This window comes from Leguminivora glycinivorella, chromosome 18, assembly GCF_023078275.1.
Source record: "Leguminivora glycinivorella isolate SPB_JAAS2020 chromosome 18, LegGlyc_1.1, whole genome shotgun sequence".
NCBI classification, from domain to species: domain Eukaryota; kingdom Metazoa; phylum Arthropoda; class Insecta; order Lepidoptera; family Tortricidae; genus Leguminivora; species Leguminivora glycinivorella.
The window spans coordinates 2,967,771-2,994,392 of NC_062988.1; the positions used below are offsets into that span (position 1 = coordinate 2,967,771).

At 38.3% G+C, this 26,622-nt stretch overlaps 1 protein-coding gene across 1 annotated transcript; it reads right to left on the reverse strand.

Annotated features, from left to right (window-relative positions):
- Positions 1 to 7,248: 7,248 nt before the first annotated feature.
- LOC125235906 (cytochrome P450 6B5-like) lies at positions 7,249 to 17,561 on the reverse strand. Its single transcript, XM_048142540.1, has 2 exons — positions 16,184 to 17,561; positions 7,249 to 7,658 (listed from the first exon to the last, which is right to left on the reverse strand). The coding sequence occupies exons 1-2, from the start codon at positions 17,523 to 17,525 to the stop codon at positions 7,468 to 7,470; spliced, it is 1,533 nt and encodes a 510-aa protein (XP_047998497.1). The 5' UTR covers positions 17,526 to 17,561; the 3' UTR covers positions 7,249 to 7,467.
- Between the last annotated feature and the right edge of the window lie 9,061 nt (positions 17,562 to 26,622).

A 26,622-nucleotide genomic window follows, 5' to 3' on the forward strand; every position in this document is an offset into this window, starting at 1 on the left:
ATATGAACTGGAACTACATGATGGAACTTCGTATCATAGCCGTTTTTGGGTTTCTTAGAAAAGTATTGTAATGAACTTTGACTACAATTAGGTTTCAAGGTCTGATGATGAAGCCGAAAGATATGAACTGGAACTACATGATGGAACATCGTATCATAGCTGTTTTTGGGTTTCTTAGAAAAGTCTTGTAATGAACTTTGACTACGATTAGGTTTCAAGGTCTGATGATGGAGCCGGAAGATATGAACTGGAACTACATCATGGAACATCGTATCATAGCTGTTTTTGGGCTTCTTAGGAAAGTCTTGTAATGAACTTTGACTACAATTAGGTTTCAAGGTCTGATGATGGAGCCGGAAGATATGAGCTGGAACTACATGATGGAACATCGTATCATAGCTGTTTTTGGGCTTCTTAGAAAAGTCTTGTAATGAACTTTGACTACGATTAGGTTTCAAGATCTGATGATGGAGCCGGAAGATATGAACTGGAACTACATGATAGAACATCGTATCATAGCTGTTTTTGGGCTTCTTAGAAAAGTCTTGTAATGAACTTTGACTACGATTAGAATTCAAGGTCTGATGATGGAGCCGGAAGATATGAGCTGGAACTACATGATGGAATATCGTATCATAGCTGTTTTTGGGCTTCTTAGAAAAGTCTTGTAATGAACTTTGACTACGATTAGGTTTCAAGGTCTGATGATGGAGCCGGAAGATATGAACTGGAACTACATGATAGAACATCGTATCATAGCTGTTTTTGGGCTTCTTAGAAAAGTCTTGTAATGAACTATGACTACGATTAGGTTTCAAGGCCTGATGATGGTGCCGGAAGATAAGAACAGAAAAAAGGGGGGGGGGGGGGGGGAAGCATGAAAGAAAGATCAACGTAGTATTTAAAATAAGTTGGGTTAGCGTTTTCTTGTGACCTTTCAGAGCAAACAAAGGGGGGCTCGGGGGGCGAAGCCCCCGCATAAAAGAAAGATCAACGTTGTATTTAAAATAAGTTTGGTTAAGGTTTTCTTGTGATCCTTAAGAGTAAAGAAAAGGGGGGCTAGGGGGGCGAAGCCCCCCGCATGAAAGAAAGATCAACGTAGTATTTAGAATAAGTTGGGTTAGCGTTTTCTTGTGACCTTTAAGAGCAAACAAAGGGGGGCTCGGGGGGCGAAGCCCCCGCATGAAAGAAAGATCAACGTTGTATTTAAAATAAGTTGGTTTAGGGTTTTATTGTGACCTTTAAGAGCAATCAAAGGGGGGCTCGGGGGCGAAGCCCCCCGCATGAAAGAAAGATCAACGTAGTATTTAAGATAAGTTGGGTTAGCGTTTTCTTGTGACATTTAAGAACAAACAAAGGGGGGCTCGGGGGGCGAAGCCCCCCGTATGAAAGAAAGATCAACGTTGTATTTAAAATAAGTTGGTTTAGGGTTTTATTGTGATCCTTAAGAGCAAACAAAGGGGGGCTCGGGGGGCGAAGCCCCCGCATGAAAGAAAGATCAACGTAGTATTTAAGATAAGTTGGGTTAGCGTTTTCTTGTGACATTTAAGAGCAAACAAATGGGGGCTCGAAAGAAAGATCAACGTTGTATTTAAAATAAGTTGGTTAAGGGTTTTATTGTGATCCTTAAGAGCAAACAAAGGGGGCTCGGGGGCGAAGCCCCCGCATGAAAGAAAGATCAACGTAGTATTTAAGATAAGTTGGGTTAGCGTTTTCTTGTGACATTTAAGAGCAAACGTAGTATTTAGAATAAGTTGGGTTAGCGTTTTCTTGTGACCTTTAAGAGCAAACAAAGGGGGGCTCGGGGGGCGAAGCCCCCCGCATGAAAGAAAGATCAACGTAGTATTTAAGATAAGTTGGGTTAGCGTTTTCTTGTGACATTTAAGAGCAAACAAAGGGGGGCTCGGGGGGCGAAGCCCCCGCATGAAAGAAAGATCAACGTTGTATTTAAAATAAGTTGGTTTAGGGTTTTCTTGTGATCCTTAAGAGTAAAGAAAAGGGGGGCTCGGGGGGCGAAGCCCCCGCATGAAAGAAAGATCAACGTTGTATTTAGAATAAGGTGGGTTAGCGTTTTCTTGTGACCTTTAAGAGCAAACAAAGGGGGGCTCGGGGGGCGAAGCCCCCGCATGAAAGAAAGATCAACGTAGTATTTAAGATAAGTTGGGTTAGCGTTTTCTTGTGACATTTAAGAACAAACAAAGGGGGGCTCGGGGGGCGAAGCCCCCACATGAAAGAAAGATCAACGTTGTATTTAGAATATGTTGGGTTAGCGTTTTCTTGTGACCTTTAAGAGCAAACAAAGGGGGCTCGGGGGCGAAGCCCCCGCATGAAAGAAAGATCAACGTAGTATTTAAGATAAGTTGGGTTAGCGTTTTCTTGTGACCTTTAAGAGCAAACAAAGGGGGCTCGGGGGCGAAGCCCCCGCATAAAAGAAAGATCAACGTTGTTTTTAAAATAAGTTGGGTTAGCGTTTTCTTGTGACCTTTAAGAGCAAACAAAGGGGGCTCGGGGGCGAAGCCCCCGCATGAAAGAAAGATCAACGTTGTATTTTAAATAAGTTGGTTTAGGGTTTTCTTGTGACCCTTAAGAGTAACGAAAAGGGGGGCTCGGGAGGCGAAGCCCCCCGCATAAAAGAAAGATCAACGTAGTATTTAAAATAAGAGTTGGGTTAGGGTTTTCTTGTGACCTTTAAGAGCAAACAAAGTGGGGCTCGGGGGGCGAAGCCCCCCGCATGAAAGAATGATCAACGTTGTATTTTAAATAAGTTGGTTTAGGGTTTTCTTGTGACCCTTAAGAGTAACGAAAAGGGGGGCTCGGGAGGCGAAGCCCCCCGCATAAAAGAAAGATCAACGTAGTATTTAAAATAAGAGTTGGGTTAGGGTTTTCTTGTGACCTTTAAGAGCAAACAAAGTGGGGCTCGGGGGCGAAGCCCCCGCATGAAAGAAAGATCAACGTAGTATTTAAAATAAGTTGGGTTAGTGTTTTCTTGTGACCTTTAAGAGCAAACAAAGGGGTGCTCGGGGGGCGAAGCCCCCCGCATAAAAGAAAGATAAACGTTGTATTTAAAATAAGTTGGGTTAGGGTTTTCTTGTTACCCTTAAGAGTAACGAAAAGAGGGGGCTCGGGGGGCGAAGCCCCCCGCATAAAAGAAAGATTAACGTAGTATTTAAAATAAGTTGGGTTAGCGTTTTCTTGTGACCTTTCAGAGCAAACAAAGGGGGGCTCGGGGGGCAAAGCCCCCCGCATAAAAGAAAGATCAACGTTGTATTTAAAATAAGTTTGGTAATGGTTTTCCTGTGACCCTTAAGTGCAAATAAAGGGGGGCTCGGCAAAAAAGAAATACTTAAATTTTGTTTGAATTAGTTGAAATGTGACAATATTTTCTAATCGAGTCAAACAAAATCCCACTAGCTGAGAGCTTCAAAACAATGTATGGCGAAAGTATGTCTCTCTAATGTCTTCAAAAAGTCCGCGATGGCACATGTCTATATTGTCTATCTTTTACGGATAACTTACTAGGTAAAAACATTTTTATGATAATACCGTAATAAGAAGGTAGCCGCTAGTTATTATTAAGTAGCAATTAGCAATAAGTACACGTTAAGCCACAAATTGCATGTAAAATCCGCCTTCTTGAAATAATTTTATGTATAAATGTTAAAAGGTATTTATTTCATTATTAATGACTAAAAAGTATAAAATAAATTAATAGTTTAAAAAACACTATAAAACACGCTTTTATAAATGCACGTAAAAGCCAAAAATAAATTATGGATCGTTCAAGTTGTCTCTATTTGTGAGCTGAAGTTTAAAAACTATGTGCTTTTAATTATAATATTTGATTGTAAAAGCGTGGGGCGCTGGAACAGGAAAGACTTTCTTGTAAACAAATACTAATTCGAACTTCCTGGCGAATGAAGTTGCATAAGAACATAACGTTTACATATGCCGCCTAAGGGTTACCAAAGAGAACCAAAGATATCTCGTCCACGAACAAGAACTCTGCATCCTGTCACTGTAGACACTTTCCCCTTTTGTACTTTGATTACCGGAAAAAAGCGGCGTTCTAAGTGTCGGTGACTGTCGACTCTCCTCGCTACTAGCGCATATTTTGTCTGAGTTCGACAAACTGGTACCTACTTTGAACACTGACTTTTAATTGATTTGACTGTTTAATGTAGAACCTACTAGTCATGCTGCAACTCCAGTTAGCGCGTCAATCTGTGTAACCTCCTTCCCGTAACATAGCATAATTTGATTTATCAGCAAGTTATACTTATATATTCTGTGGTTATACAAAAAGTCTTTCCTGTTCCAGCGCCCCACGCTTTTACAATCAAATATTATAATTAAAAGCACATAGTTTTTAAACTTCAGCTCACAAATAGAGACAACTTGAACGATCCATAATTTATTTTTGGCTTTTACGTGCATTTATAAAAGCGTGTTTTATAGTGTTTTTTAAACTATTAATTTATTTTTAAATTATGGACTCCGAAAACGGTGTTGGCCAATGGAGTGACGTCACATAATTCAGATCAACTATGGAAATTAGAGGTAGTAATCTGATCTCCATAGAAGCAACCTCTATTGTATTAAAATTCATAGTCGTTGACGGGTGTGACAATGTGAAATATTTTTTCTAAATATACTGACGTCATGTCATAGATATTCTATAGATTAATATGGCTGATGTAGTTTTTGCCTGATCACGTAAAAGTAAACTTTAAATAATTTTTTTGCGGGTTTTTAAGTCGTAATAAAATTTGGTACTCTTTTTTTTCGTTTAATTAGACAGTAATTAATAATATAAGACATACTTTGAAAAAGGGTCAAGTAGCCTATTGTAGCTCATACATGTGTCCTGAGTCGACGCTACATAGGGTGGACACTGGACGCACACTCGCCCGCCCTGTGCACGCCCCGTCGGGCGTCGGACGCTCCACTCCGGTTAACAGTTAATATAAGAAGATTATACCATCCCACATATTAATAACTAGATGGCGCCACTACAAATGTCTTGTTGCCATTTTTTTTTAATTAGCCTGTTGTAGTGTCCCACTGCTGGGCAAAGGCCTCCCCTCGCTTCTTCCACTCAACCCTGTCATGTGCATAATTCTGCCAGCTTGGATGGAATGCGTTCAAGTCATCCCGCCATCTCTTTTTTGGTCTGCCTGAACCCCGGCCTGCACCCTCGACGGTGTTCCGTGGGTCCCACTCGGTAACCATTTTGGCCCACCGTTCAGGGTGCATGCGGCAGACATGTCCAGTCCAGTTCCACTTAAGAGTAGCGGTCTTGACACCTACATCTGCAACTCGAGTTCTGGAGCGCAGTTCCGTGTTTCTGATTCGGTCAGTTCTGCGAACACCCAGTATACTGCGCTCCATCGCCCGCTGGCAAACCTTGAGTTTGGACTTTAGAGCTTCTGTTAATGACCATGTTTGAGCGCCATAGGTTAGGATAGGCAGGATACACATGTCGATGAGTTTGCGCTTGAGACACAGAGGAAGGTTACCCTTCATTAGCGCCTTCATGGACCAGAAGCTCTTCCAGGCATTATCAATACGTCTATTGACTTCTATGATTTGCCTGTTTTCGCTGATTTGCCATTACCAAAGACATAATATAATTATGTAACTCCGTATAGACGGATAAGGTCTAAGAAAAAAACGTACCTCAAAGCCCCAGAGAAAAAGGTACGGTAACCTAGATGGCGTTACACCTTTGGGGAACGCTCGGCTAGATGGCGCTAATATTAATATTTGACATTTTAACACATATCAAGTTAACAATATGGGCCAAATTGTCAAAACTGAAGTTCAAAAGTTTTAAGTCTGAGTTGAGAGATCGCAGTCTATGCATTGTGATTACACATTTCACTTTGACAGTAACTATCTATAATACTCGATCCTCACAGATGTCGATCCTCTTTGCCATTACTTATAGAATGGCGTTAAGTGTCACTTTCGAGCCATTAATCTATGTCGAAAGTGACACTTAACGCCATCTACAAGTACGAGTATATTCGACGGTCCATATTGGCTCATATAAAATTATTTGTTATAAAATCATTGTTTATACCGATTTGTGCTCCGAATTCAATTCTCATAATTTTACTTATCATAATTTTGTTTCATTATTATCAATAGTACTACTATCACTGTTCATAATAATCATTTAGCCGAAAAATTTTTAACCGACTTCAAAAAAAAGAGGAGGTTTTCAATTCGACTGAATGTTTTTTTTTTTTTGTATGTATGTTATTCGATATCTCCGAGAATCGTGGACCGATTTTCAAAATTTTTTTTTCAATCGATCAGGTATAACCCCGAGATGGTCCCATTGGCACCAAGTCGGGATCTGATGATGGGATCTTGGAGAAATCGAGGGAACTCTTCAAATGTTATAGGCACATGTAAAGTGTTTAGTGTATTTTTCAAAGGTACACCAGTATTTACGCCTGATGGTTATAATTTTATGTGGCTGAGCTGATGATGGAAGGTCAACTCCTCAATGGTTAGGAGTTAAAGGATAATTCTTTCACTACTGTAAATATATTCGGACTGATACATATAATATCAATAGGAACCACTAAAAATCAACAAATAAATAAACTTTTTAACAAAAAATAAAACCGCCTTCAAAAATAAGCGCGTTACAAAACACGGAGAAACTAAAAAGAAAAAAATAATAAACCTTTGAATTCAGATTTCTTATCGGATTGCAATAATCTAAACATCCAAATTATAAACAAATCAATTATTTTTGGAGTCGGGGTCAGCCTGCGTATGGTTGGGTGGGGCAAACAGGAAATAGCAAGGCGACGAACAGGTCTGGTACTTTTTGAAGGCGGTTTTATTAATCATAAATTCTATACAAATATCTAATAACATTCATAATTTTGTGTTTAAGAAAATCATTCATCATAAAATTATTTAAAAAGTTTTGGGGAAGTTCTATGAAAAACTTGTGCCATTTGTAGAAGAGCACTTGGAGCTTTTACAGTGACATATACAATTTACATTAAAAAGTCGTTTCTGGGTTGCTCACGGTCAACCTAACACGCTCCTCCTCGCTACGCTCGTCGTCGCACCTAACTGGACTGTCACATGTGATTTTGTTCTGTTAACAATAATATAACGATAAATTATATTACTCGCAATCGTTATGATCAATAATTATATAAACATTAACATTACTATAAAATGTATTTATGATGAATGACATTATGAACATAAGTCATTCGAAGTTACGATAGTTATTAACATAAAATTGTTACAAATAATGATCGTTATAATGTAAAATTGTATGAGAAACATTTTCGGACTACCAATAATCTATATACCAATTTTATATGAACTTTGGCGCACCCATATTCGACGGCAACGGCATTTTTAGTGGCTCCATCTAGTTTGTGCGCGTCCTTAGGCGGTCGCATTTTAATGTATGGTATAATTTCCTTATATTTAATTTATGGTATTAGACCTCGCGTCTTTCCTCGGGAAGATGTTCACGTAGATTGGCTCTGCAGGAGTCAAGGGTATCCGAAGTGGGTCGTAGGAGAAACTTCGGATGGTGTTCTTGCTCGCTTCGAGTCTGAATCTGGAGAGTAGCCGGATGATGCATATTCGTGTCTGGATCAGCGCAAATCTTGTAGCTAGAAAATATACAATCTTCATTTAATTTACAAGTTATGTGTGACAATTTTTTTTATGTTATAAATAAATATTGCGTTAAATCATTAATCGGCCAAACATTGCCTTAGACCGAGATACGTGGAAAAAAGAGAGGGAGGCCTTTGCCCAGCAGTTGGACGCAATAGGCTAACAAACACTAATAGTTATTTGTTATACAAGGGAGCAAAGTTGTATTTTAACCGAGTGTGTTGCAATACACACGAGGTAAAATAACTTTGCATCCCGTGTGTAACACTAACTTTTCACCTCACTAAAGCGAGGAAACACGCAATAAAAACAACTGAAAATAAGTCAATTTGCGTTTATTACAATTTCCACGATGCACCGACCGACACCACAAAAGTTTCAAATTAAGAATCAAGAAGAAAATTCTATTTGGGTGCGTTCCGTTTCACGCGTTTTGAGATTGCAATGTTACTTAAGGTGCGTTCTGAATAAGTACAATGGAAGAGTCAAAAATACAAGTTCTTGTACGATTTCAAGTGTTTTATGGTAAAATCATAAAATAAAATAAATATATAAATAAAATAAATATTGGGGACACCTTACACAGATCAACTTAGCCCCAAACTAAGCAAAGCTTGTACTATGGGTGCTAAGCGACGATATACATACTTAAATAGATAAATACATACTTATATACATAGAAAACATCCATGACTCAGGAACAAATATCTGTGCTCATCACACAAATAAATGCCCTTACCGGGATTCGAACCTGGGACCGCGGCTCAGCAGGCAGGGTCACTACCGACTGAGCCAGACCGGTCGTCGAGTCATGTTTTAAAATTGTTTGAATTTTATGTTTTTAGTCGGATACAATTCGATATGAAATTATTTTTACGTTCGCATCACATGATTTGTTAAGACAATTTAAGCACAGGGAGAAAATTGTCCGGTTTGGGACATGCCTTTACAAGAAATTATATTTAAAAAAGTAACTAATGACACGTTCGGATTTCAAATATTCTTTGCACTCTTGTGGATAAAATGCGATTTTGCTATCTGTTTTTCAAGAATAAAAAAGTCCTTTCCGAGCTAGTGAGGTGAAAATAAATATAGACTTCTTACACGGATTGACCGAGTCCCACGGTAAGCTCAAGAAAGCATCTGTTGTGTTGTCGGTACTCAGACCACGACATTTACGAGTATATTAATTATACGTACATACATAAAGTGATTCATTGCTTGATATTACGGATTGTTTGGTTTGCTGTGCATCATATTGATATCATTTTATTAAGTTCAGATGCACTTTATAATATGTAAAATGATGTAGGACGCAGCAGATTTATCAAGCCAATGACGCGTATATTTTCATCATTTATCTGAATAACAATGAAATAATCTATGTCGGACCGTTTAGGTTTTTTGGTTAATTGTTACCAATCTTGAGTATCACACTTTTTTTTGCGCCACAATGTAAAAGGCCGTTTTTGGAAATTTTTGATTAGGTCTTTAAAAAGCAGAATATAAAAAAAATCAAAACGGTCCGACACAGATAAAAATAATAACAATCTGTATTGAAAAAATCATTGCTCTATCCTCAAAAACCAGGGAGGAAATAGTCGAGAGCGTTTGTATGGAGAATTGACCCCTACCGTATCGTCTTAAGGTAATGGCGCCTATTAACGTGGTATTAAGGAAGATTTCAAAAGATACCAAAAAATTAAGGGTATCAAAGCTCATTAACGACCACAAATATTTTTTTTATGGAAGAGTATTTATTGAACTATTAGTTTTGAAGAGTTTTAGGATCGTTTTAGTTTATTATATGTCATAAAATGATTATTGAAGCCAACATACCTAAATTTTCTATTACCGTGGTAATGAACAGGCTGCAGTTCTATTAACGCGAATTGAGATTTCATTACCGAGGGTATGAATGACAGTGTTTTTCTGCCATCGGTAAATAGAAACCCATCTCAAAATTCGGAGCTTAATACCGACGGTTGAATATACAAATTATGACAAATACATATACCAATACTATCCTCCTTTATGAATACCCACAGAAAACTCAGTTTCACCTAAGAAATCTGTACTTACGGTACACTAAATGTCATATTTTGATACAAGACTAATATGTCGTTCGGTAATAGATACTTCTATAGGAACCCATTACCGACCCAAACAAATATTGCATGGATCGGTAATAAATTCTTATATATTCTATTACCGAGGGTTATCTGATCGTACCATCGGTAATAGGCATAAATTGGAGTATTATAAAATCTAATTGCGACCCATAAAAACAAAGTCATACAGATGTATTTTCATTACAAATCAAAATAAAATATTGCAACCTTATATTAAAACCTTTACATAACTGGTAAGTAAGCATCAGACTTTATGTCAATGTTTAAAAAAAATTGACAAATTAACGGTTTTCATAGAAACTACGAAATCAGTCATGAAGTTTTTGCTAAAAATTAAGGTTTTGTTGAATAATTTTCATACCGCGTAAATAGTTCTTTGATAGCGTGAATAGATCAAGATTGAAACAACTGTAAGACATTATATAACTGATCACATATACTTAAAATAAAGCAAAAAGAACTAATATCACTACTTTAACTATTACTGTGGTATACCACAGTAATAGAATCTACTCACGAAATGGCGCCTTTCACCGCTGTCTTTTAATTTCCACTTTAAACACATTTCCAGGCTAAACAATACGTAAAAAGTACTCAGAAGTCATGTAGAAAACTATAAACAATAATTTGAAATGCATAACTTTCACCTGTTTGCCATAATTACTCGTATTACGTAAACTACTAAATGAGATTGGAGTTCACTTAGGTTTAGCGTCACACGTCAGTATGACACAACCTCTTCTCGCGGCCCCGTGGCAAAAACTGTCAAATAGCGAGCGTCTTCTTTCATTCACACTCTCTATCGTCTATATGTGCGTTAGTCAACTAAACAGGCTTCCTTTGTGTGAGTAACTTTTTTTAAGAAATTGGTCGGTTTGCCTATAAAATGCGTATTTGCAAATGCGGCGGTAATGGACGTCGATTTCGATACCCGCGTTGATAGCCGCCGTTACCTTAATTATATAAATAAACGCAAGCGTATTGCGATCTCATAGCCTATATTACAAGATGATAATAACGAGAGCAATGATGACACTAATGAAATGAGTCATGACATGGTACATTTATTTTACCAGTGCAGCCTTAGACAACAATAAGTTTCATCTACTCATAATTTAAACAGCAATTTCAAAAAAACAACAAGGGGGAATATAGTTCCTCTAAATGAATTTATTTTGAGGCTTTTGAGGTGTAGGTACACACACATACGTACTTAGACCACCCACGAAGAATAGGTATGTAGGTTGCATCAGCTAACCTTGGCCTACATTGTACATTTCCAATAACCTTGTAATGCACCTGCATCTGTAATCCGATCTGCCTGTAACTTGATATTATATTCATTTAATTATAATTCTATTTTTAACACGCTTTTATTAGGTCGTCGTGTATGTAACTATGTATGTAATGGAATCTGCGGAGGCTAATTTAACCATCTTCCAGGAGTCGTAGCGTAATGAAAATTGGCAGCTATATGTAGTTCCGATGACAATACAATAATATGGTACTGTTGAGCTGATCTGATGATGGAGTCGGAAGATATGAACTGGAACTACATGATGGAACTTCGTATCATAGCCGTTTTTGGGTTTCTTAGAAAAGTATTGTAATGAACTTTGACTACAATTAGGTTTCAAGGTCTGATGATGAAGCCGAAAGATATGAACTGGAACTACATGATGGAACATCGTATCATAGCTGTTTTTGGGTTTCTTAGAAAAGTCTTGTAATGAACTTTGACTACGATTAGGTTTCAAGGTCTGATGATGGAGCCGGAAGATATGAACTGGAACTACATCATGGAACATCGTATCATAGCTGTTTTTGGGCTTCTTAGGAAAGTCTTGTAATGAACTTTGACTACAATTAGGTTTCAAGGTCTGATGATGGAGCCGGAAGATATGAGCTGGAACTACATGATGGAACATCGTATCATAGCTGTTTTTGGGCTTCTTAGAAAAGTCTTGTAATGAACTTTGACTACGATTAGGTTTCAAGATCTGATGATGGAGCCGGAAGATATGAACTGGAACTACATGATAGAACATCGTATCATAGCTGTTTTTGGGCTTCTTAGAAAAGTCTTGTAATGAACTTTGACTACGATTAGAATTCAAGGTCTGATGATGGAGCCGGAAGATATGAGCTGGAACTACATGATGGAATATCGTATCATAGCTGTTTTTGGGCTTCTTAGAAAAGTCTTGTAATGAACTTTGACTACGATTAGGTTTCAAGGTCTGATGATGGAGCCGGAAGATATGAACTGGAACTACATGATAGAACATCGTATCATAGCTGTTTTTGGGCTTCTTAGAAAAGTCTTGTAATGAACTATGACTACGATTAGGTTTCAAGGCCTGATGATGGTGCCGGAAGATAAGAACAGAAAAAAGGGGGGGGGGGCTCGAGGGGGAAGCATGAAAGAAAGATCAACGTAGTATTTAAAATAAGTTGGGTTAGCGTTTTCTTGTGACCTTTCAGAGCAAACAAAGGGGGGCTCGGGGGCGAAGCCCCCTCATAAAAGAAAGATCAACGTTGTATTTAAAATAAGTTTGGTTAAGGTTTTCTTGTGATCCTTAAGAGTAAAGAAAAGGGGGCTAGGGGGCGAAGCCCCCGCATGAAAGAAAGATCAACGTAGTATTTAGAATAAGTTGGGTTAGCGTTTTCTTGTGACCTTTAAGAGCAAACAAAGGGGGCTCGGGGGCGAAGCCCCCTCATGAAAGAAAGATCAACGTTGTATTTAAAATAAGTTGGTTTAGGGTTTTATTGTGACCTTTAAGAGCAATCAAAGGGGGCTCGGGGGCGAAGCCCCCGCATGAAAGAAAGATCAACGTAGTATTTAAGATAAGTTGGGTTAGCGTTTTCTTGTGACATTTAAGAACAAACAAAGGGGGGGGCTCGGGGGCGAAGCCCCCTATGAAAGAAAGATCAACGTTGTATTTAAAATAAGTTGGTTTAGGGTTTTATTGTGATCCTTAAGAGCAAACAAAGGGGGCTCGGGGGCGAAGCCCCCGCATGAAAGAAAGATCAACGTAGTATTTAAGATAAGTTGGGTTAGCGTTTTCTTGTGACATTTAAGAGCAAACAAATGGGGGCTCGAAAGAAAGATCAACGTTGTATTTAAAATAAGTTGGTTAAGGGTTTTATTGTGATCCTTAAGAGCAAACAAAGGGGGGCTCGGGGGGCGAAGCCCCCGCATGAAAGAAAGATCAACGTAGTATTTAAGATAAGTTGGGTTAGCGTTTTCTTGTGACATTTAAGAGCAAACGTAGTATTTAGAATAAGTTGGGTTAGCGTTTTCTTGTGACCTTTAAGAGCAAACAAAGGGGGCTCGGGGGGCGAAGCCCCCCGCATGAAAGAAAGATCAACGTAGTATTTAAGATAAGTTGGGTTAGCGTTTTCTTGTGACATTTAAGAGCAAACAAAGGGGGGCTCGGGGGCGAAGCCCCTGCATGAAAGAAAGATCAACGTTGTATTTAAAATAAGTTGGTTTAGGGTTTTCTTGTGATCCTTAAGAGTAAAGAAAAGGGGGGCTCGGGGGGCGAAGCCCCCCGCATGAAAGAAAGATCAACGTTGTATTTAGAATAAGGTGGGTTAGCGTTTTCTTGTGACCTTTAAGAGCAAACAAAGGGGGGCTCGGGGGGCGAAGCCCCCCGCATGAAAGAAAGATCAACGTAGTATTTAAGATAAGTTGGGTTAGCGTTTTCTTGTGACATTTAAGAACAAACAAAGGGGGCTCGGGGGCGAAGCCCCCCACATGAAAGAAAGATCAACGTTGTATTTAGAATATGTTGGGTTAGCGTTTTCTTGTGACCTTTAAGAGCAAACAAAGGGGGCTCGGGGGCGAAGCCCCCGCATGAAAGAAAGATCAACGTAGTATTTAAGATAAGTTGGGTTAGCGTTTTCTTGTGACCTTTAAGAGCAAACAAAGGGGGGCTCGGGGGGCGAAGCCCCCTCATAAAAGAAAGATCAACGTTGTTTTTAAAATAAGTTGGGTTAGCGTTTTCTTGTGACCTTTAAGAGCAAACAAAGGGGGGCTCGGGGGGCGAAGCCCCCTGCATGAAAGAAAGATCAACGTTGTATTTTAAATAAGTTGGTTTAGGGTTTTCTTGTGACCCTTAAGAGTAACGAAAAGGGGGGCTCGGGAGGCGAAGCCCCCCGCATAAAAGAAAGATCAACGTAGTATTTAAAATAAGAGTTGGGTTAGGGTTTTCTTGTGACCTTTAAGAGCAAACAAAGTGGGGCTCGGGGGGCGAAGCCCCCCGCATGAAAGAATGATCAACGTTGTATTTTAAATAAGTTGGTTTAGGGTTTTCTTGTGACCCTTAAGAGTAACGAAAAGGGGGGCTCGGGAGGCGAAGCCCCCCGCATAAAAGAAAGATCAACGTAGTATTTAAAATAAGAGTTGGGTTAGGGTTTTCTTGTGACCTTTAAGAGCAAACAAAGTGGGGCTCGGGGGGCGAAGCCCCCCGCATGAAAGAAAGATCAACGTAGTATTTAAAATAAGTTGGGTTAGTGTTTTCTTGTGACCTTTAAGAGCAAACAAAGGGGTGCTCGGGGGGCGAAGCCCCCCGCATAAAAGAAAGATAAACGTTGTATTTAAAATAAGTTGGGTTAGGGTTTTCTTGTTACCCTTAAGAGTAACGAAAAGAGGGGCTCGGGGGGCGAAGCCCCCCGCATAAAAGAAAGATTAACGTAGTATTTAAAATAAGTTGGGTTAGCGTTTTCTTGTGACCTTTCAGAGCAAACAAAGGGGGGCTCGGGGGGCAAAGCCCCCCGCATAAAAGAAAGATCAACGTTGTATTTAAAATAAGTTTGGTAATGGTTTTCCTGTGACCCTTAAGTGCAAATAAAGGGGGCTCGGCAAAAAAGAAATACTTAAATTTTGTTTGAATTAGTTGAAATGTGACAATATTTTCTAATCGAGTCAAACAAAATCCCACTAGCTGAGAGCTTCAAAACAATGTATGGCGAAAGTATGTCTCTCTAATGTCTTCAAAAAGTCCGCGATGGCACATGTCTATATTGTCTATCTTTTACGGATAACTTACTAGGTAAAAACATTTTTATGATAATACCGTAATAAGAAGGTAGCCGCTAGTTATTATTAAGTAGCAATTAGCAATAAGTACACGTTAAGCCACAAATTGCATGTAAAATCCGCCTTCTTGAAATAATTTTATGTATAAATGTTAAAAGGTATTTATTTCATTATTAATGACTAAAAAGTATAAAATAAATTAATAGTTTAAAAAACACTATAAAACACGCTTTTATAAATGCACGTAAAAGCCAAAAATAAATTATGGATCGTTCAAGTTGTCTCTATTTGTGAGCTGAAGTTTAAAAACTATGTGCTTTTAATTATAATATTTGATTGTAAAAGCGTGGGGCGCTGGAACAGGAAAGACTTTCTTGTAAACAAATACTAATTCGAACTTCCTGGCGAATGAAGTTGCATAAGAACATAACGTTTACATATGCCGCCTAAGGGTTACCAAAGAGAACCAAAGATATCTCGTCCACGAACAAGAACTCTGCATCCTGTCACTGTAGACACTTTCCCCTTTTGTACTTTGATTACCGGAAAAAAGCGGCGTTCTAAGTGTCGGTGACTGTCGACTCTCCTCGCTACTAGCGCATATTTTGTCTGAGTTCGACAAACTGGTACCTACTTTGAACACTGACTTTTAATTGATTTGACTGTTTAATGTAGAACCTACTAGTCATGCTGCAACTCCAGTTAGCGCGTCAATCTGTGTAACCTCCTTCCCGTAACATAGCATAATTTGATTTATCAGCAAGTTATACTTATATATTCTGTGGTTATACAAAAAGTCTTTCCTGTTCCAGCGCCCCACGCTTTTACAATCAAATATTATAATTAAAAGCACATAGTTTTTAAACTTCAGCTCACAAATAGAGACAACTTGAACGATCCATAATTTATTTTTGGCTTTTACGTGCATTTATAAAAGCGTGTTTTATAGTGTTTTTTAAACTATTAATTTTTTTCTATATCAAGGTCAATCTTACACATGACTGCACATGAACAAAGAACTTACATAGTATATAAGGGAAACCGTTTACTTTAATAAAGGATTCTATACTGGACAGTCACGTCTTTCACTACTCTCCCGTAACGCCTCCAACGCCGCACACTTCATGCTTCATCCGGGTGGTTTTGTGGTTCTAAATAGCTACATAAGCTGAAAATGAGTTCGATTCCAACCTTTGCCGCTGACGAGCTAGATCACTTTAATCCACACACATACACACCCGTCCGTGATTCAATTTATAATACTTATGTATTAATTATTTTTAACCGGCTTCCAATTCAAATCAAATATCTATGTTTGTTTTGGTTTACATACAAGACTTACCAATACAATGTCGGGGTCCTACACCGAACGGAAGATACGCGCAGGGATGCCGACTGGCGATGTTCTCCGGGGAAAAGTTTTCTGGGTTAAACTTTTCCGGCACCGGGTAGTGCAACTTATCGTGGTGAATCCCCCACACAGATATCAGCACTAGTTGTCCCTTAGAAACTTTCACATTTGTCCCCGGACACTCATAGTCGGCTTGTGCTTTTCGCCGTAAATGTTCCACGATAGGATACATCCGAAGGGTCTCGTTAAAAACTTGCTCCATATATGTCAATTCCTTTAAAGTGTCAATTTTTATTCGGCCGCCGTTTCGCTGAAGATACTCGTCTACTTCCTTTCTTAATCTCTCCTGTATTCCAGGGTTCAAAGCCAGTTGGTATAACATGAATCCCATAGTGGAGACAGATGTTTCGTAACCAGCTACATAAAACGCAAATACCTGAGCTTCTATAACTCTAGTCGTTATTTCAAAAGCATCGGCTTCTTCATCATCTAACTTTTTAGAATTTTCAATGTCTTCGTTATTCTTAATTTGTAAAAGCATATCCATAAAGTCGTTTCTAGTCGATGGCACACCTTTTCTTTCAGTGGATACTTTTTCAACGAGATTTTTAAAGAAATCTTGCATAAACCCGGGAAACAGGTCCATTTTGAGTTTTTTAGGTAGACCAGGGTACATCATCTCAAACTCGATTATTAAATGTCGGTTGAATATAGCCTGATCGATCTTCTTCAAACTTGCGTGTATTTCTTCACGAAAGGTGTCAACATCGAATCCAAATGCGCACGCCCAAATCGTTGACATCGTGTACTTCTTCATCAGTGCGTGCACATCTTGCTCGGGTGATACGGCTATCACCTCACTCACATATTCTATAAATAAATCAGCTCGATCTTTGAGCAAGTACATCATTTTCTTGAGTTTCTGATTACTGAACATGGGCGAGAATCGATGCCTGAGCGCTCGCCAAGTTTCTCCGTCGGCATGGAACAGGTTTGTCCCCAATCCTTTCCTGCTAAATGTGACGCCACGGTCCAAAAACACATGAAAATCCTTTATCAAAACATGTTTCACAGTATCCAGGTCGCGTATCAAAAGACACGGTGTTCTCATTCTGTACAATCCAACCACTTTTTCTGTCTTATAGTCGTCGTATAATTCTTTCAATATAACTCCCAGTGATGTTGAACCCAAACAAAATTTAAAAGTGTTCCCGAAAATCGGTATAGGTCTGGGTCCAGGAACATGTTGGTCTCTCCAGTAATTATAAATGACTGTGAAGTGGTAATACAGTGCGATTGCAGCTGCGAGAACGGCTATCGTCAGGAGAACCATGCTGCTCAAGATCCAGGGACCTTATGCCTACTACGAGTGTGGTACGATTACCATTGAACTCTTTGAGCGTGATAAGATCGCTTGTTAGGGTTCCGTACCTCAAAGAGGAAAACCGGAACCCTTATAGGATCACTCGTGTGTCTGTCTGTCCCTCTGTCACAGCCGATTTCTCCGAAAGTACTGGACCGATTTACTTGAAATTTGGTACACATATGTAAACCTGTGGCCCAAAGACTGACATGTAATATAATTAAATGAAATTAAACGAAATTTAATCATAGGGGGCACTTTTGGGGGGTAAAATTGAAAATTAAAAATCAAAGTTATTAGAACTATATTGTGCTATATATCAAATGAAAGAGCATTTTATAAGCATCTCAAATATATTTTTTTTTAGTTTTTATTTTGGTAACTTAGAAGTTATTTAAGAAAATAAGCAAAAAATTACCATTCCCCCCCCCCTTATCTCCGAAACTACTTAGCGTAAAATTTTCAAAAAAATACCTACACGAGATAGCCCTCTACCTGTAGATTACAGGAAAACCTATTAGAAATTTACAGTCAAGCGTAAGTCGGACTAAGAGAAAACTCAAATTGAGATTTTCACTCACTGCCGCTGCAAGTACTTACTAAATGTTTTGAAATTTTGTGAGCGCCATGGACAGGTAGAAAGAAATTCATTTCTGTTTAGAAATTGTTAAAAATTTTAATCATTTGCCAAAATGACTTAAGTTCCTACTAAAAAGGAGGCGCTTAAGACCGTTTAGAAGTTGACTGCCTAAATATTTTCTAAATCGGTCCAAAAAAGGGTCTATATATACGAAAACATAAAATTTGTGCCACCGAAAGCCCAATTCTGAAGTCCATTTTGCTCTATCTCTTATCGTTTCCGAAATATACGCAAAATCTTGAATGTAGGAAATTTAGTGTACTTTGCCATCACATTATATTCAGGCGCTCATGACTTTTTTGTATGGAAATGTCGAAATCCGACTCGTACTTGACCAATTTTCATAGAAAGTTATGTTTTATTATAGTTTTGAAGGGTTTCTTGTTTTTAACCACCAACGCAAAAACGACGGAGTGTTATAATAATAATAGATTTGACGCCTGACATGACTGTATGTCTGTGGCATCATAGCTCCCGAACGAATCAATCGCTTTTGATTTCGTGTTTAATGTAAGGTGAAATCGTCGAGAGTTTTTTTGTACCACACCGTAGGTGGCAAACAGGCATACGGTCCGCCTGATGGAAAGCGGTCACTGTAACCTATGGACGCCTGCCACTCAAGGGGTGAAATATGTACGTTGCCGACTCATTAGAAACTTTTACAACCCTGTACTGATTTCTAAGGCCTGATTTAGACGGCGTGCGAACTCGCATGCAATTTTGCAGACAGACACAGACAAACAGACAGACAGACAGACACGTCAAACTTATAACACCTCGTCGTTTTTGCGTCGGGAGTTAAAAACTAAGAATCCTCACACTGCCTGCAATAGTTATTAGCCATTTATGTAAGAGAGAACTTGGCAGCATACAAAACTAACAACATGTGTTCCAAGTACAGCACTCGAAATGCCGGAAAGTTAGTAGGTATCGATCGTAAATTGGCGAAATCCAACAAATTATCACATGTGATGGGCCCTGCCGTCTATATAATAAATTCCGCTATATGTGGTCTCTCGGGGGAAGCCTATATCCTTAGAGAGCGCGTCCCCGGGCGGCGGATAGGGGAATGCTCACCGCTTTTCTTTTAAGAGAGGCGGGGGATAGGAGGGAAATAAAATACCTCCCGCGGACCACACAGGCCGGAGAAAGTCACTCCGTTATCAAACTCTCCTTGCGGGCTTCTCTAGCATCTGGAGCAGAGGTCGTGAGGGAGCTGTCTGCTAGAGCTGGGACAGACAGTAGGAACGGCAGCGGATGAACCCAACGATGGGCCAACGGTGGCGTCCAAGTTTTCTGAGGAAAGCACAGCCAGTGTAGAAGGACTCGGGGCCCCACTACACTTATTTTACGCCCCAAGAAAACCACCATGAAATGATCAACCAAATAATGCCAGTAGAATGCGACCCGGACTCACCCCGGCGTCATAAGTTGATCGGGACTTGTGATGTTAAGTATACTACCGATGAAGATCCAAAGGAAGAAAACAAGAAGTCTACACGAGGGATTAAACTCATACGAAGAAAAGAAGATTGTTTGAAGTTAGCCACGTGGAATGTTAGAAACTTAATAAAACCAGGGAAATTAGATAATGTAATATTAGAAATGGATAGGCTAAATTTGGACATATTAGGCCTCAGCGAAGTACGCTGGAAAGATAATGGTAAACACGAAAGGCAAGATTCAGTCCTGTATTACTCAGGTAAACCATCAACGGATAAAGATCACTACCACGGTGTGGGCATATTAATAAAAAAAAAACTTACTAGATATGTTAAAAACTTTGTACCTGTATCAGAGCGGATTATTCTTTTGCAATTGAATGGACACCCGTTTGATATCAATGTAGTGCAAGTTTATGCCCCAACTTCAGAAAAAGCTAAGAAAAACCCAGAACTCCTTGAAAATTTTTACGGAGACTTAGACACGGTTCTTAGCTCACTTAAATCTCAACAAGTAACCATAGTACTGGGAAACATGAATGCGAAGATAGGTAAAGGATCAGTTGGAAAACATGTAGGTAATTACGGATTAGGAGAGAGGAATTGGACAGGGGACAGGCTAGTGCAATTTTGCGTAGAGAAAAATCTAGTAGTGACCAACACTTGGTTTAACCATCCACCCAGACGTTTATACACATGGACCTCTCCTAAGCACAATTCAAAAACCATTGTCCGTAACCAAATTGACTACGTACTCATTCCAGCAAGATTCCGCAACTCTATTCTGAACGCTAAGACCTTCCCAGGTGCAGATGTCGGCTCTGACCACAATCCCTTAGTCGTGAAACTTAACCTAAAACTTAAAATACCAATAAAGAAATGTAATCCTGATAGAAAAATAGCTATTGAAAAACTTAAAGATAGAGAAACCAGAACCAAATTAATGACTGACTATAATAAGAAACTAAAGAACTTAAAAGTAGACAATATGAATATGAAAGAAATCTGGGATATGTTTAAGGACACTACCAATACAGTCAGCAAAGAAGCTCTGGGTTACTACAAAAGAGAAACTAAACACCCATGGATAACAAAAGAAATCTTAACCTTAATGGAAGAAAGAAGACTGTACAAAAATGATAAAGTAAAATACAGATGCATAGATAATACAATTAGATCTTTAATCAGACGTGAAAGGGATAAGTGGCTGGAATCGAAATGTACAGAGATAGAGGAGTTAGACCTGAAACACGATAGCTTTAACTTGCATAAAAAAGTAAAAGACTTCACTAACAGCGGACGCAAACATCTTACTGGCAAACTGACCAACTGCGAAAATAAGTTATTAACGGATATTGATGAGCAAAGAACAGAATGGGTAAATTACATTAGGAAGCTTTTCAATGACACCAGATTAGAACCAGTAAATAGCCCTGACAAATATGAGGGTCCGCCAATTGTAAAAGAAGATGTTATAAGAGCTATCAAGACGCTCAAAAGTGGAAAAGCTGTAGGTCCTGATAAATTGCATGGAGAACTACTTCTATTATTGGATGATTTTGGAATTAATATTTTGGTGACATTGTTTAATAAAATATATGATACGGGAGTCCTACCAGACGAATGGCTTACGTCCTCCTTCTTGCCAATCCCCAAGAAACCTAGCGCTAAAATGTGCAGTGAATATAGATTAATTAGTGTAATGAGCCACGTATTAAAAGTTTTCCTTAAAGTTTTAAACTATAGAACATTTAGTAAAATAGATAATTACATCAGTGAAACCCAGTTCGGCTTTCGAAACGGCCTAGGAACAAGAGAAGCTCTATCTGCAATCCAAATATTAGTACAGAACTGTTTGGAATATCAAAAAGACGTGTTTTTGTGCTTTATAGATTTCGAAAAGGCCTTCGACACTGTAAACCACCAGCTACTAATGGATGTTATTTACAAAACGGATATTGACAGCAAAGACACCAGAATACTTAAAAATCTATATTGGAATCAAACTGCTCATATCAAAATAGGAAATATAGCCACTGAAGAATTGGAAATATTAAAAGGAGTCCGACAAGGATGTGTATTGTCGCCCAGCCTTTTCAATTTATACTCAGAACGTATTTTCTCAGAAGCCTTTGATGGCAGTGATATAGGTATTAAATGTAATGACAAGTATATTAATAATTTAAGATATGCAGATGACACTGTCCTGCTCGCAAATAGTGCTGATGAATTACAACACCTACTAAACCGTTTAAATTCCAAGATCAAGCACTATAAGTTAAAAATAAACATTAGCAAAACTAAATTTATGGTAGTAAGCAAATCCAAATCTAAAACAAATGCACACATTGTAAAAATAGATAGTACACCGATAGAGAAGGTGCAGAAGTATAGATATCTTGGTTGCTGGCTAAACGAAAACTGGGATATGGAGCAGGAAATACGTGTTAGGATTGAGATTGCGCGAAATGCCTTTGTCAAAATGCAGTCTATATACACTAACAGAGACATCAACTTAAAGCTTCGCTGGAGACTTGTAAAGTGTTACGTACTATCGATTCTCTTCTATGGCTGCGAAACATGGACTCTAAACAAAGCAATGGAAAAGAAGATAGACGCATTTGAAATGTGGCTGTATAGGCGTATGCTAAAAATATCCTGGACCGATAAAGTTACGAACTTGGAAGTACTTAGAATAATGAAGAAAAATTTAGAGGTTTTGGTTACAGTGAAAAAAAGGAAATTATCTTATTTTGGACACATTTATAGGAACGACAAATACAGTATATTACAATTAATATTGGAAGGAAAAATTGATGGCAAGAGAGGAAGGGGAAAAAGGAGGACCACATGGCTTGACAACATAAAAAAATGGACTAATGAAAGTAACGCAGACATACTGGCAAGAATGGCAAAGAACAGGAGAGAAATGGCAAAGGTGGTCGCCGACGTCCGTTAGGGCATGGCAATGAAAGAAGAAGATGTGGTTGAAGCGCCTAGTGTGTCGAACTTTAAGTATCGTCTAAAAAATTGGCTGATCGAGCACACGTTCTACACTTATAACGAATTTTTTATTACCTAATTAGAAAAATATTATTGTGCATTTCTAATGTGAATATTGCCTAACTTTTTGTAATCTCAATCTTCTGTCTATTTATTTTCTTAAGTATTATTTTTGTACGAATATTATTTTTTTAAACCAAATCTTAACGTGTAATATGGCTTTACAAATAAATGAGTATGAGTAGTATGATTATTTTAACCATTGAAAGTTTGTACGGAACCCTCGGTGGGCGAGTCCGACTCGCACTTGGCCGGTTCTTGTTTAACCATAGAGGTTAATCTCGTAGGTAAATATGTGTATCACGTATTGCTTGAGGTGCAACAAAGAGTTGTACAGTGATAAAGTATGCATTTCGCATCTTGGTGAAAATCCGCATTAGGTACAATGCATGCATAATATATGCACATGTATCTCAATACTCGAGGACTTCTAGTAGTACTACGGTTAATAAAGAAAATACGGATAATAAAGAAAATACGATTTAGGGATAAAATGTGCAATTTGGTAAACAAGCTAGTCCACTATTGTAATTCTATCACAATAGTAGTCTGATGCTATGGGGAACTCCTTTTTAGGGTTCCCTGATAAAAAAGCAAAAATTTGATTTTTTTATTATATGTATAGCTACGGAACCCTCCATGCGTGGTGCGACGCGCACTTGGTTAGTTTTTTAAATATCGAATTATAGTAATTCTGCTCGCGTCATTGATTATTCATAAATATGGCCAGATCGCACAGATCGTCAAAACATGTAGACGAATGAACTTATTGTGATGACTAACTGATATCTATTCTATTAGGAATGTGTCAATGAGCCGATGACTTTGTGAGGGCAGACATGCAGTTTGTAAGTAAATGTTCTTTATTGCACCGTAAAGATAACAGATTTACATTAAACATAAGTGTAGCAACAGGCGCTCTTATCGCTGTACGCGATCTAATTCAGAAAACCTTAGGGTAGCAGAATATAAAGAGGAGACATTTTGAATATGGTAGTGCACGAAATTCAAGGAATAGGAAAATTATACATACACTAAGCAGTACTGTAGTAGTACAGGGGTGCATTGTTTTTAGGGTTCCGTACCAAAAAGGTACAACAGGAACCCTTATGGTGCGACTCTGTCCGTCTGTCTGTCCGTCTGTCACATTCCTAAATATCTCGAGAACTACTAATGCTATCAACTTGAAATTTGGAATAGTTATGAACATTGTAAACCTCTACAAATAGAAAGTATAATTTTTTTAAATATATTAATTTTAATTGTAGAAAATGGCCAAAATGAAAGGGGGTAAACTGTAAATTTCAAGTTACTAGGTCAAGTGGGGTATCGTTGGAAAGAGCTCAAATTGAACGTAAATAAACTATTTTTTATAATTTTTTTGTTGTGGAAAAAAAAAGAATTTTGAAGGAAAATGTAAAAAAAAATACCGTTCCCCCCCCCTTATCTCCGAAGTTTACCAACGAAAAATTATGAAAATTTTAGTAAACATTGGTTTTATGCTAAATATTACAGGAAAAATATAATCGTGTTTGTATTTTGAATACTTTTTTTTAATTCACAAAAAACTTTTCAGATTTTTACTTTCAATTTACCCACCCTTGCGGATGTATATCGTACTTCAAATTAATACGAGATGTTACGTAAACCATCTTCTATCCAATAAAGTAAAAACTGTTTAAATCGGTTAACATTAAAAAGAATTATCCCTGAAAAACCAGGTCGCGCAAATTAGTTAGCAAATTGACCGGGAGATGGCGCTATACACAATAATACTCATTAGTGCCTATATTTTGTCTTCTAGTCAAGTCATTAGAGTTATATGAAAATATGAGATTATTTTTACTAGGTAGTTTGAAAGAAAGTTTGTACGGAACCCTCGGTGGGCGAGTCCGACTCGTACTTGGCCGGTTTATTAATATGGATTCTAATAGCATACATTTTCAGCCTTCCCCTACAGTAGTGACAAACTGCACGGGAAGCATGGTCGCGCGATAGACGATAAAATATCAGGCCGTCCCTATCGCACTTACAAATAGTGCGATAGGGACGGCCTGCTATTTTATCACTTATCGCGCGACCATAATTGCCTGCCTGGCCGATTTCGGAGACATGCTACGTACGCTTTAGTACTGCATACAAAGATACGCTAAACTTTAAAAACATAATTTTTCGAGAATACCTACAACAAAAAATAAAATTATATAGTACTATTCCATTTTGTTCCCCACAGCTACCTACTCGGCGTTACCCTTCCATGCCAGAACAAACAGAGAAAACAATAAACTTATTAAAAATATGCATCACAAAATGTTTTTACTTATTGGTCTTATTATCATCACTTTTTCCACATACGTAGGTAAACTAAGAACCATCTTGGCGAACAATACATAATTATAATATAATATAATGTGACAATAAGTACGGGTATCTGTTGCAACTATTACGATTCCTGCAATACTGGTCCTTACCTAATGTTTACTTTAATTTACCTACATCAATAATAGTAGGTAAAGAATAAATATTATAAATAAATATTATAGGACATTCTTACACAGATTGAGAGGCCCACGGTAAGCTCAAAAAGGCTTGTGTTGTGAGTACTCAGACAATGATATATATAATATATAAATACTATATACATAGAAAACATCCATGACTCAGGAACAAATATCTGTACTCATCACACAAATAAATGCCCATACCGGGATTCGAACCCGGGACCGCGGCGTAGCAGGCAGGGTCACTACCGACTGCGCCAGACCGGTCGTCAATATGTCAGGCCAAGATAATTTGACAGCGAATTTAAAACTACCAACTGCACAATCACTACCAATAACAGTAGGTACATTAACTCGTGTCGATTTATCGCCACTCGTTTCGAACTTCCTTTTTTACGCACTTGTATCGTACCACGTTTTTCAGTACAGATGGCTCTCCAAAGTTTCGACCTGACAAAAAATTGAACCACTTCTCGCACTAGTGCATAAAAAAAACACCATCTGTACTAAAATAGTACATTACGATACAAGTGCGTAAAAAAGGAAGTTCGAAACGAGTGGCGATAAATTAAAACACGACCGAAGGGAGTGTTTTAAATCGACACGAGTTACGAATTTCCTTTTCACACGTGTATCGTACGACGTTTTTCAGTACAGATGGCCCTTTGAAATTTCGACCTGACATATAATGAACCACTTCTCGCACTAGTGCGTAAAAAAACACCATCTGTACTGAAAATAAATAAACGGTAAGCTCAAGACGGCTTGTGTTGCGGATACTCAGACAACGATATATATAATATACAAATACTTAATACTTATATACATAGAAAACATCCATGAGTCAGAAACAAATATGTATATGTGCTCATCACACAAATAAATGCCCTTAACGTGATGGGAACCCAGGACCGCAGCTTAGCAGGCAGGGTCACTACCGACTAGGCCAGACCGATCTTCCAACCAACCAATAGGTACAGTATCAAACCCATATGCTACTTTTAACCTTTCTGAGCCGTTTTTTATAACACCGTCCATTCCAAAATCCACACACACACTTTTACCATCATAAGTATCATAACTACCACACGTTTTAAGACCACTTACGCTATTCTAGCTCTGTAAACGATCTGACAATAGGCATTATAGCAAGCCGTCGATTCAGAGCCAATCAAGCGGCGCTGCAGTCAGGACCTCATCTCGTCTTAAACAGTCCCTAGGATATGACACTGAAACTGCGGTCTTGGAAGAATTTTTCGCATTTCTTTTTACTTGTTCATATATTATCCCATGTAGCGCCAAAGATTTCTTCGGTTATCTCATAATTTTGACTTCTTGTGTAGTCCTAAGTATCAAGCAGTTCTTGGCGGAGTTCAGTTTGATCTGAAACATCAAAATAAAAGTGACTTTTCAGCAACGCG